The sequence below is a fragment of the Corylus avellana genome, chromosome ca8 (assembly GCF_901000735.1).
Source record: "Corylus avellana chromosome ca8, CavTom2PMs-1.0".
Taxonomy (NCBI): Eukaryota; Viridiplantae; Streptophyta; class Magnoliopsida; order Fagales; family Betulaceae; genus Corylus; species Corylus avellana.
Window position 1 is genome coordinate 1,798,216 of NC_081548.1, and position 17,522 is coordinate 1,815,737.

General features: G+C 35.1%; 3 protein-coding genes across 10 annotated transcripts; all 3 read left to right on the top strand.

Annotated features, from left to right (window-relative positions):
• The first annotated feature begins 877 nt into the window (after positions 1-877).
• On the top strand, positions 878-3,693 carry LOC132191124 (pentatricopeptide repeat-containing protein At3g22470, mitochondrial-like). Of its 8 annotated transcripts, none has more exons than XM_059606135.1 (4): positions 878-2,423; positions 2,616-2,906; positions 3,186-3,345; positions 3,477-3,693. In XM_059606135.1, the coding sequence occupies exon 1, from the start codon at positions 1,063-1,065 to the stop codon at positions 2,329-2,331; it is 1,269 nt and encodes a 422-aa protein (XP_059462118.1). In that variant the 5' UTR covers positions 878-1,062; the 3' UTR covers positions 2,332-2,423; positions 2,616-2,906; positions 3,186-3,345; positions 3,477-3,693. The 8 variants fall into 8 exon arrangements, with proteins under 8 accessions (XP_059462118.1, XP_059462120.1, XP_059462117.1 ...); XM_059606137.1 differs by having other exon boundaries at positions 2,616-2,657; XM_059606134.1 differs by having other exon boundaries at positions 878-2,906.
• A 3,499-nt stretch (positions 3,694-7,192) lies between these two features.
• On the top strand, positions 7,193-9,956 carry LOC132191123 (aspartyl protease family protein At5g10770-like). Its single transcript, XM_059606131.1, has 3 exons — positions 7,193-7,394; positions 7,603-8,046; positions 8,891-9,956. The coding sequence occupies exons 1-3, from the start codon at positions 7,229-7,231 to the stop codon at positions 9,715-9,717; spliced, it is 1,437 nt and encodes a 478-aa protein (XP_059462114.1). The 5' UTR covers positions 7,193-7,228; the 3' UTR covers positions 9,718-9,956.
• Positions 9,957-11,841: 1,885 nt separating this feature from the next.
• On the top strand, positions 11,842-17,359 carry LOC132189765 (probable monogalactosyldiacylglycerol synthase, chloroplastic). Its single transcript, XM_059604550.1, has 8 exons — positions 11,842-12,709; positions 13,045-13,217; positions 14,325-14,486; positions 14,559-14,700; positions 15,088-15,312; positions 16,129-16,191; positions 16,260-16,334; positions 16,982-17,359. Exons 1-8 carry the CDS (start codon positions 12,203-12,205, stop codon positions 17,216-17,218), a joined length of 1,584 nt encoding a protein of 527 aa, XP_059460533.1. The 5' UTR covers positions 11,842-12,202; the 3' UTR covers positions 17,219-17,359.
• The last annotated feature ends 163 nt before the right edge of the window (positions 17,360-17,522 follow it).

Below are 17,522 nucleotides of genomic sequence, written 5' to 3' on the forward strand. Positions count from 1 at the left end.
TGTAAAAGATTATGACCGTAAGCATTAAAAAATGTGAAAATTCCAGCAAACCAAATACGAAACAGCTTTACTAATTAAACGACCTTTTTCGCCCTTTTTTATTCAGTTTTTGTAATTTCAATCGTTTGATCCAGAAGGGCAAAATTGTCCTTTTGAGGTATAAATAAAAAATCACGATATCAAGGGTGGTGACACGTGTGATTTGTATGGTTAGAAACATCATCCAAATTCAAAGAGACATTTTGAGCGGCCATCGTTTCAAAAAACCCGGTAAGCTGACAGAAACGACGTCGTGGAATCCCGTGATCAATTTGTAGGCATTTTTAGCACACGAGAGAAAAGAGAGAAAAGGAGGAGACAAAAACCCAGACCCTCCCATCTGCAGAACGTCGCGCGGGAGGTTGTGAAAGCGGAAATTAACGGCCATTTCTCTTCAGCCGTCATCAGATCTGCTTCTTCTGCTTCTTTCTCTTCCCGCTACATTTTCTTCCTCCGGAAATGGGTACCACTGCTAAGTCTACAAACTCTCTTGCTTTCTTCTTCAATCATTATTCTCATGTTAGGGTTTCTTTCCATGCTCTTAATTTTTATTATTATTGTCGTAGTTTTAGTTCCACTTCTGCTAAAACTACCAATAGTGGTAGAGATAATGTGGAAAGCCCCAATCAGTTCTTGAAAACTGTGAGAGATCGATGCAGATCTCGGAGCTTTAGGAATCTTGATGAAGCCTTAGGTGTGTTTGATAGAATGCTTCACATGCACCCTTTGCCTCCCATCGTGGATTTTAATCAATTGCTGGGTGCAATCGCAAGAATGAAGCATCACTCAACTGTTATTACTTTGATTAAAGAAATGGAACAATCAGGAATTGCTCCCGATGTTTATGTTCTGAGTGTTTTGATTAATTGCTTCTGCCATTTGAACCGGGTGGATTTTGGCTTCTCTATTTTAGCGAGAGTTTTGAAACTTGGTTTTCAACCGAACTGTGTAATTCTTAGTACTCTTGTCAAGGGTCTCTGTCTTCGGGGTAAAATTGTTGAAGCTGTGAAGTTGGTTAACAAAATGGAGAATATAGACTACAAACCTAATACAATTACCTATGGAACGATTATGAATTGTTTGTGTAAAATAGGCAAGACCAATGAAGCTATTGGGTTGTTTAGGAAGATGCAAGAAGGAAATCTTGAACTTAATGTAGTGCTGTATAACACAATCATTGATAGTTTGTGTAAGGACAGTATGGTAACTGAGGCTTTGAATTTTTTCTCTGAAATGACGAGTAAAGGAATTCAGCCAGACGTTTTCACTTACAATTCTTTAATTCAAGGCCTATGCAATTTTGACCGGTGGAAGGAGACAATCAAACTATTGAATGAGATGGTGCAAAGGAAAATCATGCTAGATTTGTGCACATTCAGCATATTGGTGGACACGCTTGGTAAAGAGGGGAAGTTGAAAGAAGCTGAAGAAGTTTTTAATGTGATGATTCAGAGAGGCGTAGAGCCTGATACAATCACGTACAATTCTTTGATTGATGGTTATTGTTTGCAAAATAGAATGGATAAAGCTATCAAAGTATTTAATATGATGGTTCGAAAGGGTTGTTCGCCTTCTATTGTTAGCTATAGCATATTGATCCATGGATATTGTAAAAACAAAAGAATTGATGAGGCAATGATTCTCTTCCGTGAAATGACTATCAATGGCATGATTCCCAATGTTGTCACTTACACCACTCTTATTGGTGGATTTTGCCGAGTTGGGAGACCTAAGACTGCACTAGAGCTACTCCAGAAGATGCAAGGTTGTGGCCAACATCCCAATGTCCAAACTTATGCTATTTTGTTAGATGGCCTATGTAAGAATCTACACTTTCCAGAGGCAATGGCATTGTTTCAAGTGATGGAAGACAAAAAGTTAGACCTTAATATTGTGATTTACAACATCTTGATTGATGGTATGTGTAATGTTGGGAAACTTACAATTGCAAGAGAACTCTTTAATACTCTTCCTACCAAAGGCTTTCAAGCTAATGTTCGGACTTATACTATAATCATCAAAGGGCTTTACAAAGAGGGACTATTAAATGAAGCAAGGGAGCTATTTGAAAAAATGGAGGAGAACGGTTGCTCACCTGACCATGTCACATATAACATAATCATCCAAGGCTTCTTGCAACATAATGAGACATCGTGGGCAGTGCAATATCTCCAAATGATGGTTGACAAGGGTTTCTCAGCAAATGCGACCATTGCAACCATTTTGATCGACTTGTTGACTACTAATCAGGCAGATAAAGCATTACAAGATTTTTTACTAAAATCTGTGTGAAAGATTTCTAGTTCTTCAACTTGCAGGACAAATTTGATATTCTAACCTTTACATAGTCAATCTTTAAGGCAGTAAAGCTGCAAGTCATTAAGGTAATATTTCTCTCCATGACATTTGGACAACCGTAGTGTCTTAATTACTATTCCTCTTTTGCTATAAGTTTTTTAATGTTTTTTTAGTTAATTTCTTTTGTGTTAATTAACTGTTTAGTTTCGGTCCTTAAACAAGTGTTGTCACCAATACATTTTGTTGCCTAACTCTTATTAAATGCTTTTTGCTGGTAGGTTGAATTCTGCTCTTCTAGGAGTGGTTTCCAGTTCATCATTGTATGTTGTTCGCTTATCTAACTAGTTGTCCTTTAACACTTTTCCTTCCCTGCAAAATGGTACTCCAGTGGACCAGAATTTCACTTTCTTTGAATGCCATGAAAGACGAAGTTGCAGTTCATTTGAGGCTTAGAAGTCTAGAATTTTAGTGTGAACTTTGAATTGACTTGACATGGCCAGTTGCTGCTTACTACTTGCCAGAAATTTAATTTGGCCTTATTAATAACATTGACGAATAACTCAATTTGGGTAGGTTACAGTAAGCTTCTGGTTCTTTTTTTATTTTATTTTATTTTATTTTTTATTTTTACTTTTTTTTATCATTCTTTAAAATCTGAAACTTCTCCTTAAATGATATTTTTAAATATCATTGCCTTCGGTAACTGATGATCAGCATGGTCATATAATTCTCACTCAAGATAGTGTAATTATTCAGGTATACAAAAATTAGTGCAAATGTAATTTCTCAACATGTTTTGTTCTTATTGATCTATATATTTTTAACAGTCATGTTTTAAATTCTTGCAGAGATATCATGATTGAAGGAACACTCTTGAAGGTCTAGGAGCTTGGTGGTTATGTGTTGTTGATTTTGTTTGATGCTGCTGGATATTGGAAGTTGGATGTTGGTGGTTATGTTCAGCTGGATTTTACAAGTTAGATGCTGCCAGTTTTTTGGATTTTACAGGTTGTTGCTTTTGTTTTATTTCTAGGTAATTATTTTATTTTTAGGGGTAAAATTATGGAATATGGGGTGAATTTATTTGACTCATCATATGTTTGACTTGCCGGTATATTTTCACTTGTGGTATTGTTCAGTTTGATGACACTGCTGGATTTTACAAGTTGGATGCTGCCGGTTTTTTGGTTGATGAAGCTTCTAGTTTTTCGGTCGATCCTACATTGCTACTACTAGTTTTTAGTTTCAAATTATGTATTTTTTAATATTCGATTTTTATTCTTAGTTTTGTGTTTATTTGAATCAGTTTGAATTTTGGAACAACCTCATTTGACAATTGTCTTTGATTTGTTGTTTTGTGTTGACTTAGATTTTAAATGATTAGCGTCTTTGGAATTATTTCACTTCATATAAATGGGAGACACATCGTTGAGGATATTTGTATTTGAGAAAGAACATGTAAAGTGAAAATTAGCTATTATAATATGAACATATGAAAATATTAGGTGGTCTTTTGATGTTCTCCTTGTTCTAAGTGAATATATATATATATATATATATATATATATATATATATATTTTAAAATGTGATTATCACATATTAATTAAAAGTTGATGATTTTCACCTTTGCATTCACCGTCACATTAAGGAGTGAGCACGTGAGAGCATTTCTCATCCCAAAAATACTCTCAAGTGTTATAAATACGTGTAATAATTCTTTTTTCACACTCAAGCCTCCTCAAATTCCCAGCAGTAACTACATTAATGTTAATGAGTTTCAAAAAGGGGTATTGGGAAATGATATTGGAAAATGCTAACAATGATGCCAAGACAATCGGATAATCCATAGAATTATCTTCCCATTGAGTATTGGGTGAAGCCTTTAGTACAGTATTTTACTTAATAAATCGATTACCTACAGACGTACTAAACAACAAATCACCCTTTAAAACTCTTGTTAACAAGTGTCCATTTTACTTTATGTTAAGACCATTTGAATGTGCTTGTTATCATCTTCTTCGTTTTTACACCAATCATAAACTTATGTTTCGATTTAAGAAATGTATATTCTTAAGTTTTAGTTCAACATCAGAGTAGAAATATCCCATTATTAGAAATATTGAGCTTATTGAATATTCTTCCTCTAAAGGTTGTAATTCATCCCCATCCTTTTAGTTTTTTTATTTTTATTTTTGACTTATGAAAACATTCAGAGCCATTTTTGTCTTTTTACAATTTTTTAGTAGTTAAGGGGCATTGTCGATTGGGTCATAATTTGAGAGCGACATGTAAAAAATTAAAAAATTCAGGCTTATATATATATATATATATATATATATATATATCTTCGCATTTTTTTTTTTTATAAAAAATAGGTATTTTGGTAATTTTGACAAAATTTTAACGGAATGAAATAATTGAAAGCTTAATAATCTTAATTGAGAGTTTTTAAACTTTAGAAGAGTATTGTTAAAACGAGTGAAAGTTCAAAGAATTTTGTAAAAAGTTTTGCCAGAAAATAAAATAAAAATGCTAATTGCCATGGTAGGTACTATAAATTGAAATTGCATTATTACAATCAATTAACCCATCAAATCTCTCTCCTTCTATGTCCTACGTTTTTGAAGACAGATCCAACTTATTAGAAATTTTTTTTAAGGGAAAAAAGAATTCAAAATCAGGAGGGCAATGGCTCGTTGATCCATCCCTGGCGATATTTTGTACCCGTCTGCATCACACAGCTATATCCCCTTTTGAAACTACATCATCAACTTAATGTTGTGTGGATGATGGCCCTCAAGTACTAGACATTCAAAAGCGACCTATGAACCACAGAGGGTGTGGTTTAATGGCATTCGAGTTGCTTAGTGGGGACTAGATTCTAAGGTCGAATTTCGTAATGAGAAGCGCTTGAGGTTATTGACTTGTATATTCTGGGTCGGCTCAATCGCTAGGCAAATTAGGCGGTCGCCTAGGGTTTCCAATTTAATAATGCCCCAAATTAATAAATATTAATAAAAAAAATTTCATTTAAAAAAATGAAAGCACTTATTACCCTCAATATTCTTAAGGCTCCATAATCATGGTAAATAAGTAATTTAAAAAATGACCCAATTTAATAAGGTACCCAATTAATGAATCCTAATAAAACAATTTCCATAAAAAATAAATAAATAAATAAATAATTAAAAAAAAATTAATTAAAGACCTATTTGCAGTCAATATATATGCTTAAATTAAGCCTCCTACTTTATTTCAAAAAAGTATTAATATCATTTGATTCTCCAATATTTCGAAACAAATAAGGCTTTGAAAATTGATATCAATTAATAATAAGGGAATCAAATAATAATAAAGATATTCTTAAATAAAATCCAATCTTAAAGGTTCCATTCTTCAAGGTTGTGGGTAAATATTATTTTTTATTTTTTTGGCCTTGTTACAATAATAAAGATATTCTTAAAGCATGTATCGCTTATAGGATTTTTATTGATAATACAAGTTACAGTCGCTTAAGTAGAAAAAAGCTTTTCAAAATTAAAATTGTTAAAATCTTACACAAGATTAACAATGTCATAAGAGAGATTAAATAGATTAGCCATATTATTAATTGAAAAGAGAATGTTAGAAAATCTTGAATATAAAAACTTAATCAATAATTTTGCATCCCAAAAGGCAAGAAGAATGATTTTTAAATAAAAATATAATTATTATTTAAATATAAGAAAAATGCCCCACTTAAACTTTTCGCTTAAGGCCTCAAAATATATTGAGCCGGCCCTAATATATTGGTTTGTGTACTGTTAGGGTTCTCGGTGGGGTTAATGTTAAGTTATGGCTTAATCGGTCTTGAAAGATTACATGCGTTTTTTACGGTCTAGGCCCCTCACGAGTAATGCTCAGCGAAAAAGTGATATCATAATCACGCCCACGTAAAATAGCAACTCTAATAGTCCTACCCTTTTTTGAAAAATAAAATAAAATAAGTGACCTACGAAATATGCATAAAAGACTCTGGCTCAGGCCCGAGAGTGTGAACATAAGAGGAAAAAATAAAATAAAAAATAAAAAAAAATCTTAAAGTTGAGAGGCTTTTAGAAGACTCCACTGACCATAATTCCATATCAATCAAGCATCAAGAAAATTAGAAATGTTATTCATAAAAAATAAAAAATAAAAAGAAGAAAATTAGAGATGCAAGCTGGTCCGACTCAAAAATAATTTGAAAAAATTAATGCTAACTGCCATGGTAGGTACTATTGAAATTGTGTGATAACAAGCAATTAACCCATCAATTCTCTCTCCTTCTATGCCCTACGTTTTAGGGGACAGATCCAACTTTTTGCACCATCAAGTAGTACTGCAGTGGGGCTACAACCAAAAGTCTCCTCTTGATCTCTCTTTCCTAAAGCTAGAGCAACTGGATTGGTGAATTATAAGTCACAACTTGTGATCAAAACCCGAGTTAATTAGGTGATAAATGATGTGGCACTATGTACATCAATAAATACACTAAAATAAAATCACATAATGTATATATTATTTACTTAAAATGAATATATCTGTCTATTAAACTAACATATAAAAAACAAAAGTGCATATAATTTTTACATATATTTTAAACACATGCTAACTTATCGAGGGGAGAAACTTCTTTCACATTGTCCAATTTAAAAGAAAACTGTGTCCATAATTGAATGAATCGATCAATCATTGAACATATGAACCCACCTCATAGGAAAGAGTAAATTTGAGTTAGAAAAAGAAAGAAAAAACAAAATCATATAATTAAGGCCCAACAAATCCAAGACAAATGATAAATAGGGGTACTCCTCCATCCTCTTGTATATGCAACATAGCTTTGAGGGAAAAGCTAGCAAATCTGTATGCATGGCTTCTCCCTTTTCCTCCTTCCTATGGGTTATCCTCTTTAGCTTTTCTGCTTTTCTATGCCCTTATGCTCATCAAGCAAGAGAGACTGCAGAAACCCACCATCTAATTCAAGTCAGCTCTCTAATACCATCATCTACCTGCAATACTAGTGCTTCTAACAAAGGCATGCATCAAATCTCTCTCTCTCTCTCTCTCTCTCTCTCTCTCTCTCTCTTAAGTTTTTTCTGCTTTTTTTGTGTTGTTTAAGGATATATACTAGGACAAAGTCATTTACAAACTTTGAAACTATTGATTAATGTTAATTTTGATCCTTATTATATTATATGGTTGAATATATGTGTTCCAACTGATGAAGCATGCATGTTACTCAGGTCCTAAAAGCGAGGGCTTCCTAGAAGTGATACACAAATATGGGCCATGCTTTGAAAGCAACCAAGACAAAGAACAATTAGTTCCAAATCACATTGAAATCCTCCTCCAAGACCAATCCAGGGTGAACTCAATCCACTCCAGGCTTTCCAACAACTCCAGCAGCAACAAATTTAGGGACTCTCAGGCTGCCGCCACGCTACCGGCTAAATCCGGTCTCACCATCGGCACAGGCAACTACATCGTCACCGTCGGTCTCGGCACGCCCAAGAGAGACCTCAGACTTGTATTTGACACCGGCAGCGACCTTACTTGGACACAGTGTGAACCATGCGTCATATCTTGCTATAATCAAGTTGACCCCATCTTCAATCCATCCAAATCCACATCATATTCCAAAATTGCATGCACTTCGCCCTCATGCTCTAAACTCAACTCAGCCACAGGTAACCATACCAACAAATTTAGAGAGTATAGCAAAGTAAGGGTACATTTTTAAAATATGCACGATTTTAAAGGTAATTTTTTTCAAACCGTAGATTATACCAAATGCATAATTAATTGCATTTTTAAAAACACATTTTCATTAATCGCATTTTTAAATTGTTAATTTTGTAAATGCATGTTTTGAAACCGCTAAAACCAAACAGTCGTTCAAGACCCCACTTACCAAAGAGAGACAGAGAAAGAAAGTTCTTGCCTAATTAATTTAAAAATATACCAAAATATTTTGGTATATTTTTTAATTCTTTCAAAAATTCTAAGAGAATCATAAAAACATGAGTTTGGGTCCTAATCTTCAAAATGTTTAGGATAATTCTATATAGTTGAATCTTAAAATCATAACTACCATTTATAATTAAAATATTTTATATTTTGTCATCTTAACATCCAACTTAATCAAAGAAAAATTAAAGATCTTTTGTGTAAATTTTAAATAGATAAAATTTAAACAATAAAATTAAAAATGGTGTTTAGAATTTTGAAAAATCCATATTAGAGTTATCTTTAAAATAAAATAAAATAAAACGTCTTAACCCATAAGTAAATTTAAAGGAAAAATGTTAAAAGATACAACTGGTCTACAACTCTCTTTTTCAACTTGCTAACATGTATTAGCATGTCACGATTGGAGTGTTAAATTTGTTTATAGTGGCTAACATGTCTCTAATCACATATTAATACGTGATAATAAGTTGTAAAAAAGTTACAGACCAGTTGTAAGTCAGAATAATTACTCAATTTAAAGAACTTGAGAGTATAATTTTTGACATTTTTGTTACAATGCAGGATACTCACCCCGGTGCTCCTCTACTTCACAATGCTTATACCTCATATCATATGGTGACCAATCATTCTCAATCGGTTATTTCAGCAAAGAAAGGCTCACCATAACACCGTCAGACGTGGTGGAAGATTTCTTATTTGGTTGTGGCCAAGACAACGAAGGACTCTTCCGGGGTTTCGCCGGGTTGTTAGGCCTTGGTCGCAACCAAATCTCCGTCGTACAACAAGCCGCACAAAAGTACGGCCAATTCTTCTCGTATTGTCTACCCGCCACCACTAGCTCAACGGGATACCTCAAGTTCGGAAACAACGGCAGAGTCTCCAACGCCGTAAAGTTCACGCCGTTGTTGACGCTTTCTCGGAGCGCATCGTTCTACGGGCTTGGCTTAACCGGAATAAGTGTCAATGGGCGTCAACTATCGATCCCAACATCGGCGTTCAAGGCTGCAGGCACCCTCATCGACTCTGGGACAGTCATAACGCGGTTGCCACCGGTGGCGTACAGCGAACTGCGAACAGCGGTTCGAGCGTCGATGCGTGGTTATCCGTTGACAAGCCCAGTTTCGATACTCGATACGTGCTATGACTTGAGTAAGAGCATGACCGTTTTGGTTCCGAGAATTGGGTTTTTGTTTGGTGGTGTGAGTGTGGATTTGGACAAAGCAGGGGTGTTTTTCATGGTGAGCTCATCACAGGCTTGTTTAGCGTTTGCTGGAAACAATGATGCAAGCCAAGTAGCAATTATTGGGAATGTTCAGCAAAAACGGTTGGACGTGGTGTATGATGTTGCTGGGGGGAGGATTGGGTTTGGCCCTGGTGGTTGTAGCTAATTAAGTGAGAATAATAAGTTGAGCTAACAACAAAGAGCTCATGATGGAAATTGATATTGGTTAGGGTTTAATTAGTGACTTTTTAAGTGCAAAGTATGTTATAATTAATATGATGTGGTATTTATCATGCATGCACGTTAGCCACTAAAATATGGACCATTATATAGCATTCTAGATGTTACTTACCACGTTTACAAGCTGATGTGACAATTTACCTGACACTTACCATGTTAGCCACTAAAATATGAATTGTCATATGACGTTTATTTTTATAAAATATAAATTGTCACCTAAATTTGTAAGAGAGTAAAAATGTAGCATCTCAAGCATTTGATGTGACTCTATAGACCGTTGATAAAGCCAATGAATGTGCTAAATGAATACCATTATTGTTGGCTGGATTTCATATTATTTTCTTACTGCATGCGGTATGCCCTAATATTCTTGGGTATTGGCTAATTAGAAGGCGAATAGGTAAAGGGTGTTAGAATATTAATTAAATTATTAAATTTAACTATTTATTATTAGCTTCATCTTTTAGGGTAACCCATGATTCAAACTCTGTCTTCATGATTCACTTTTTATTTTTTAAACTTCTGAAATAACTAGTGATTTAATGTTGAGATATAGAATACGCCATTGCTTCAAGCTATATATATATATATATATATATTGAGGATGACTTGGTCTACCATATTTGTTTGGAGAGGGGTACCAGGAATCATATAAAGTGAAGCTCCTAAAAGTAATTAAATGCTTCTCAAAGTATGGAGGAAAAGGTGTAAGAAAAGATTTGCTTTGCCAAGCCTTTGAAAAAAGAAAAAAGAAAAAAAGCTTTTCAAGCTTGGGACCATCATAGAAAATGAAGCATTCCTTTATCTGTAATTGTTCAAGCTTTCTTTTATCCGTTGAGTTTTTGTTTATTTGTTGTTAATTTGTGTGAGTGCATGAAATTGCAGCTTAGCTGCTTGTACTTTTCTTAAAAATATTATCAAATAATTCAAAACAAAATATTAATCGTAAAAATGAAGAGTATCTCTAGCTCGTTCCACCGCTGAGCCCTACTTTTTTTCAATATCTTTTAAATTAGCCTATTTATTTGTTTGTCATTCCATAGAAGAAAGCGATGCTAGAACACATTATCTTCCTTTTGTTTGCAGAACAATGAAAAACATATGTAAATTAATAGCAAGTCAATGGCTTCCTTCCTACAACACATGAAGACTTATGGACGGTGAATGAAGACCCACAAACATGTGCACCACATGGGCTGCAAAACGAGTATTTTAGCTCATGGAAAGTTGGCTAATGGAGAATGGGGGAGAGAAATGAGAATATCATATTATACAAATAGTGTTGATTGCTCTAGGGATACTATAACTTCCTTACAAATTAAAATGATAATTTATGTGATTGTTACTATGTTAACTATTAAAATGTAGATTATCAGTCTGTCATGTGATAGTTTACAAATAAAAAGAGAATTATTACAGTGAATTATTACTTCAAATTGATGTGACAATCAATGTGACATTTATTACAACAACCATTACATCATTAAATTTACTGTCAACTTTTGGAAACACGACTTCAAATGGAAATGAACCATTTCATTGTCTAAATTTTATTTTGTTGTATCTAACCGTGAACATAGTGTCAAGTCATTTAAAAATAATTTCTTTCTATTTCAAAAGGATATGATCTCAAATTTTGTTGCTTAATTTTTTTTACACATGTAACACTATATGACATTAATTCAAACTGCCACATGAATTTATAAGAGAATTATAATAGATAATTTTATTTTATTTTTCCGAATAATGTGATATACCACATCAATATCTTACAAATATCTCACTATGTTTCCACATTACACTGTCAAATTTACTTTTAGATCAGCCATTGTTTAAAAGAAAAAATCAAGAACAAATTCAGATTGTCATGGGCAATATAATAAAATATTTGTGAGATATTAGTGTATATTTTTTTTCCTTTTAATCACGTGATACAAATTTTGTTCCAAACCCAATTCAAATCAGAAGAATCACATGGCTTTATTTCATTGGTGACCAATTGAGCATAGAAGTGCTTGAGTAGTGAAAGACCAAACCGAACCCCACTCGCATCAAGCTTTGCTATTGTTATTTCCAAAGAGCATTTTGGTTCCAAATCCCCGAATCTACCCTCTCTCTCTCACCAAATCCTGTCTCTGTGGCCACAAACCCCTCTCCCGATTTCCTCTCTCTAAAGCCTCTAGCCTCGCTCTCTCTCTCTGAGCCACAATCTCAAACCTTCACAGTTCACACTCACCTATTCTGTCCTTCTTCTCTGTGCTGTGCTTTCTGCCACTCCCTGTGTGTGTGTGTCTCACTTGTCTTATTATATGGTGCGGAGAAAACCCATGTGGTTTTATATGACAAAGACCACCATGGATTAGTGGATTATTATCATTATCTTCTCCTGCGCAAAAAAACAAACAGCTACCATGCAACACGGAGGTTCCACCGTGTCCCAAGAAACCAGTGGCGTTTTCGATCTCGTATCTCAATTGGGTCGCTTTGCCTTCAACACGAGACTGCAAAACTCGGCCTCAGATGGGTGCTCTTCCTTGCTCTCCAATTTTCTCTACTACGACCCTGTTGGTGGTTCAATCGGTGCAAGAAAGCGCGGCGGGCGTGTCTCGCTGAGTTTGGGCGGTAGAGGCGCTTCGGGCATTCGGAGAATTTTGAATGACTTCAATAGGGCCATTAAGTTTCATTGTGAGAGACTCCCAATTGGGTTCGCCTCGGTTCGGTTCGGCTCGGGGGACAACAATGGGGTTAGAGAAGATGGGTCTGTTGTGTTGGAGGACGATGGCTTGGCCTTGAACGGTGTGGAGGCTGAGAGCCCCAAAAAAGTTTTGATTTTGATGAGTGACACCGGTGGGGGCCACCGGGCTTCGGCCGAGGCTATAAAGGCCGCGTTTCATGAGGAATTTGGGGATGATTATCAGGTCAGTTTTGATGGATTTGTACTCTGTATGACTTGGTTTCAATCAGTTATTTGTTTGGTTGCTTAGAAAATGTGGGAAAAGAACCTAATTTTAGAAAATTTGATCATGAGTCAAATGGTAGGATAAGATTATTTAGTTGACTGATAATAATGTATTATATATTTGGTTAGACTGGGATGACATTTCAACTTTATGAAGCCAAAGAAGCCATGAGTTTCTTTTCTTTTTCCCACAATTTCTTAGAAACCAAACGGAGGAATTGTGAAATGAAGTCAGTGATTGTGTGATTGCGTATCTGTTGATTATGTTCTGCGTGTTAAGAGTGCATGTCACAGGTGTTTGTTACTGATTTATGGACGGATCATACTCCTTGGCCATTTAATCAACTTCCTAGGAGCTATAACTTCTTGGTGAAACACGGCACTTTATGGAAAATGACATATTATGCAAGTGCTCCACGCGTGGTGCATCAATCTAATTTTGCTGCAACTTCAACGTTTATAGCTCGGTGAGACTCTGTCATTCTCTGAGTTAATTACTTGTTACTAATCTTTCTGGTAAATTAATTGTGGGATGCATATCTTCTGATTCGCCTGTGAGCAATTTTATATTAGTAACTTGTTAGTATCATGCTATAACTGAAATTGTTTTAGAAGATTTTGTTTTCCATATTAAATAATAAAGTAGAGGATTAGTGTATCCAGTAGCAGCACCCATAGAAGTTTTTATTGATAAAAGATTTGATTAGACTATTTGTATATTTCATGAAGAGCTTGGAGTTATTTTAACTTTGAGATTAGTAAGATTATTCCGGTCTGTCACTGCAGCTTTGGCAATTCTGTATTTTTAGTGAGCATGAGATATAAGCATGAACTTTAAAAATTTCTCTTCACTGGGCTCCTTCATCCCCATTTAATTCTTTTTTAAAGTTGTAAATTTTCGATTCTTGGATGTATTACACCTTTCTAAATGATTTTGTTGCTTGGTAAATGTAGGAAATGATTAAACAAGAGTGTTTATGCTTGAAATGAAAAGTATTACACATACATGCAAATATACACATCTAGTTATCAAGAGAGAATTTTAGTAGTCAGCTTTTGTGAGGCTATAACATTTAGGGATATATTGGTAGAAGTTATAACATTTGAAATCTATAAGTATTTTACTATATTTCAAACTAGTTTTTTATATTCAGGCATAAAAAATATTACCTACAAGAAACATATCAATGGAATTTAGATAGCAGTGTCATGTTTCGGAATAACCTCCCTGTGTGGATTTTTATATCTCCATGGATGATTGGCCTTTGCGTCGCCTTTATGAATTTCATGTGCTAAAGTTCTGGTGGGCAGGGAAATAGTGACAGCTAAAGGATCATAGCATTCCATATTGGATAATAGTTTTAGAATTTCTTTTTGTATGCCTTTCAATGATGCTTAACCATGGAAACACGTTAAGTAGATGATATGCTGCTTTCTCCAGTCCTGTATAATTAATGCATGTCATCGGAAATTATGTTTTCCCTGTTAATTTTACAGTTTAAACACTATCAGGATTATTTTTTTGCTTTTTGATCTATTGGTCTTTTGTGGTTCTTTTTTCTTTTGATTTGTAGAGAGGTTGCCAAAGGACTGATGAAATACCAACCAGATATTATCATCAGTGTACATCCGCTGATGCAACATGTTCCACTTCGCATCTTGAGATCAAAAGGTCTCTTGAAGAAGATTGTCTTCACCACGGTAGTCACAGATCTAAGCACATGCCATCCTACATGGTCAGTTCCACACTTGGTTTATTTTACTGATACGCCATTTGTATATTTTTGATCTTATGTCTTTATCTTCAGGTTTCATAAACTAGTAACAAGATGCTATTGCCCATCAGCAGAGGTAGCAAAAAGGGCCTTAAAAGCTGGACTCCAGACTTCCCAAATTAAGGTTTATGGGCTACCTGTGCGACCTTCCTTTGTTAAGACTGTTCGGCCAAAGGTTGGTTACTCTTGAATTTTTGTACCAGTCTGATATGAGTTGTACTCTGTTGCAATGTTTGTTTGATGATGGATTTATGGTCCTTGTGCATGGAAAATAGCATTTGATCTGCATTCTTCTTTTCTCTAGTTCCCTTTTATTTTCTTTTTCGGTTTTTTTTTTTTTTTTTTGTGGGGGTGGGGGGGTGTTCATTGTCTATAGGATAAAATTTTGGGAGAACTTTTCAAGCTTCTTGTAGTACATGATGAATGTGTTTTAAAGCATCTTTCCTCTGATATGTTGGCATTGATGGTTATCTTATGTTTCCTAAGTCTATTTGTTGTTATATATGTCATTAGCGCTATGATATTGATTAGTTTTAGCCCACTTAATGTTCAATGCCTATAGTTTGAACTAAGGAGAGAACTAGGAATGGATGAGAATCTTCCTGCCGTGTTGCTGATGGGAGGAGGAGAAGGGATGGGTCCCATTGAGGCTACCGCTCGAGCACTTGGGGATGCATTATATGATGAGAATCTCGGGGAGCCTGTAGGTCAGGTCCTTGTGATATGCGGCCGTAACAAAAAGCTCGCCAGCAAATTGCTTTCAATAGATTGGAAGGTTCCTGTCCAGGTATTAATGTATCCTCCACAACCCAGCCACCGCCTTGGTTTCGGTTTGCCGATTAAAATTCATATTGTTTATGCTTGGCGGTTTAATTTTCGTTGGTGCTTAGTGGCCACTTCTATGAGAGATTTAATGCACTAGCCTTTTTAGGTGTCTCAAAAACAATCTGTTTGTCTAGATAAATACTGTTCCATAAGTTCTTTCATATTATTTATGCTTGAAGGTTTAATTTTTGTTGGCGCTTAGTGGTGACTCCTATGAGATATTTAATGCACAAGCCTTTTCATGTGTCTCAAAAACAATTTCTTGTTCCAAATAAATGCTGTTCCATAAGTGCTTCAAACTAAATTTGGTTGATGAATTAAAATAGTTTGGAATTCTTTACAGTACCTCAAAAAGTAGGAGGTTCATTGAAATTGTTCCAAGTTATTTGAAATTACTAGGGAGGGATGCTCTGTCAGTGATATGCAATATTACCTCCTTCAGGTTCACTTCTAAAACATGGGTGGTGGGTAAAATGGGGGTTTGGTCCGCATGGCCCTCAGTCGCCTGCTCGGCTCTTCAGAAAAAAGGGCAGAGGAGCTGCCCAAATTTAAGAAAAATGGGTGATTAGCATGTGGCATATTAATTTGCTGCAATGGCCATGGAGGATGGTATTTCTCTAGGAACAGAACGCATACCTTAAGTTACATAAAATAACTGATATGTACATTCATTTACGTTTTTGATGATAGGAAACGGTACCTTCATTTAGAATAATATGTTTTTTGTAAATGTATATATCGACAGAACTTGCTGAAGTTGCTCACTTTATTAATATAGGTGAAGGGGTTTGTCACCAAAATGGAGGAATGCATGGGAGCTTGTGATTGCATCATCACGAAGGTAAGTTCATCACATGCTTATTTATACTGTTTATATATCAGCAATCTGCTGACCATTTGTTTTTGCAGGCGGGCCCTGGGACTATTGCAGAAGCCATGATTCGAGGCCTCCCTATTATTCTGAATGATTACATTGCCGGCCAGGTAATTTTCTTTGTAAATTCTTCTGTATCTCTCTGTATACTTGTATTTTCACAGTATGTTCTAGTGTGTTACTAGAGGTACTACAAATTTCCTTTCAAATAAACATGGCAATCTATTATTGGTCAAATGACTAGGTCAAAAACTAGACTTGTCAATTTAATTAATTAGTGATTGTCTTTTTAACCATACGCTCTTAATAATTTCACCAATTATTTTTTGATGACGTGAAACCTTACTAAGGTAAGTCCCTTCGAACCCGCTCCTGTGGAGTACACCCTAAATACACGACCCCACCCGCCAAAACTGTGTATCAAGTAATCCTGGGGAACTCTTAGTGCGGAATTGAACCCAGGATGTCCAAGTCTACGGCTCATCCCAAGTCTGCCTCTTGACCGCCAGGCTGCAGCCAGACAGGTCTTTCACGGTTTCACGAATTATGGACTGTCACGACAGTTTGTAAGGGTGTTGTAGTAAAAGCTAAAATACTCCAAGGATCAGTTTTTCTCCAAACCGAATTGGAAAAACTAATTCTTAGAAAATGTGATTCTCGCGTATTTTTCTTATTAGAAAGTGTGAACAATCATATTTATAAAAGAAAAGAGGAAGCTAAAAACTCTTTAACAATTTTTTTTTTCTTTTCTTTTCAGGAGGTTGGGAACGTGCCATATGTGGTTGAAAATGGATGTGGGAAATACTCAAAATCGCCAAAAGAAATAGCAAAAATTGTATCAGAGTGGTTTGGTCCAAAAGCTTATGAGCTGAGGGCCATGTCCCAAAATGCCTTGAAGCTGGCTCGCCCTGATGCTGTATTCAAGATTGTTCATGATCTTCACGAGCTTGTTAAACAAAGAAGTTTCCTACCCCACTACTCTTGTGCTACTTAACTCATTTTTGGTACACATGGCAAATTAGATGATAATATTCATCCAACAATAATATAGTAGTTTATGTTTATTCCTGCCCATAAAATATCTGCATCTGATATTTGATAAATGCAAAATTCCGTATATCGAGCTTCAGCTTTCTATATCAAGCATCAAGTCTCTTTATTTATTAATAATATTATTATAGAGGGTCAATCGCAAATTTGTAACGGCTCCAGTCGATTTTTGTTTGAAAAGAGATATTCTAATGTGACATAAAGTTGAACACCGTTTAGAATATTATGTGAATGTTGTATTTTGAATT

What these genes read in the sequence shown, in the direction of transcription:
- LOC132191124 (XM_059606134.1), top strand. Translation starts at nt 1,063, where the DNA reads ATGGAGAATATAGACTACAAACCTAATACAATTACCTATGGAACGATT.
- LOC132191123 (XM_059606131.1), top strand. Translation starts at nt 7,229, where the DNA reads ATGGCTTCTCCCTTTTCCTCCTTCCTATGGGTTATCCTCTTTAGCTTT. An exon ending in TACTAGTGCTTCTAACAAAG is followed by an intron (nt 7,395 to 7,602) that starts GCATGCATCAAA and finishes CATGTTACTCAG; the next exon opens with GTCCTAAAAGCGAGGGCTTC. An exon ending in TAAACTCAACTCAGCCACAG is followed by an intron (nt 8,047 to 8,890) that starts GTAACCATACCA and finishes GTTACAATGCAG; the next exon opens with GATACTCACCCCGGTGCTCC.
- LOC132189765 (XM_059604550.1), top strand. Translation starts at nt 12,203, where the DNA reads ATGCAACACGGAGGTTCCACCGTGTCCCAAGAAACCAGTGGCGTTTTC. An exon ending in AGCACATGCCATCCTACATG is followed by an intron (nt 14,487 to 14,558) that starts GTCAGTTCCACA and finishes CTTTATCTTCAG; the next exon opens with GTTTCATAAACTAGTAACAA. An exon ending in TTAAGACTGTTCGGCCAAAG is followed by an intron (nt 14,701 to 15,087) that starts GTTGGTTACTCT and finishes CAATGCCTATAG; the next exon opens with TTTGAACTAAGGAGAGAACT.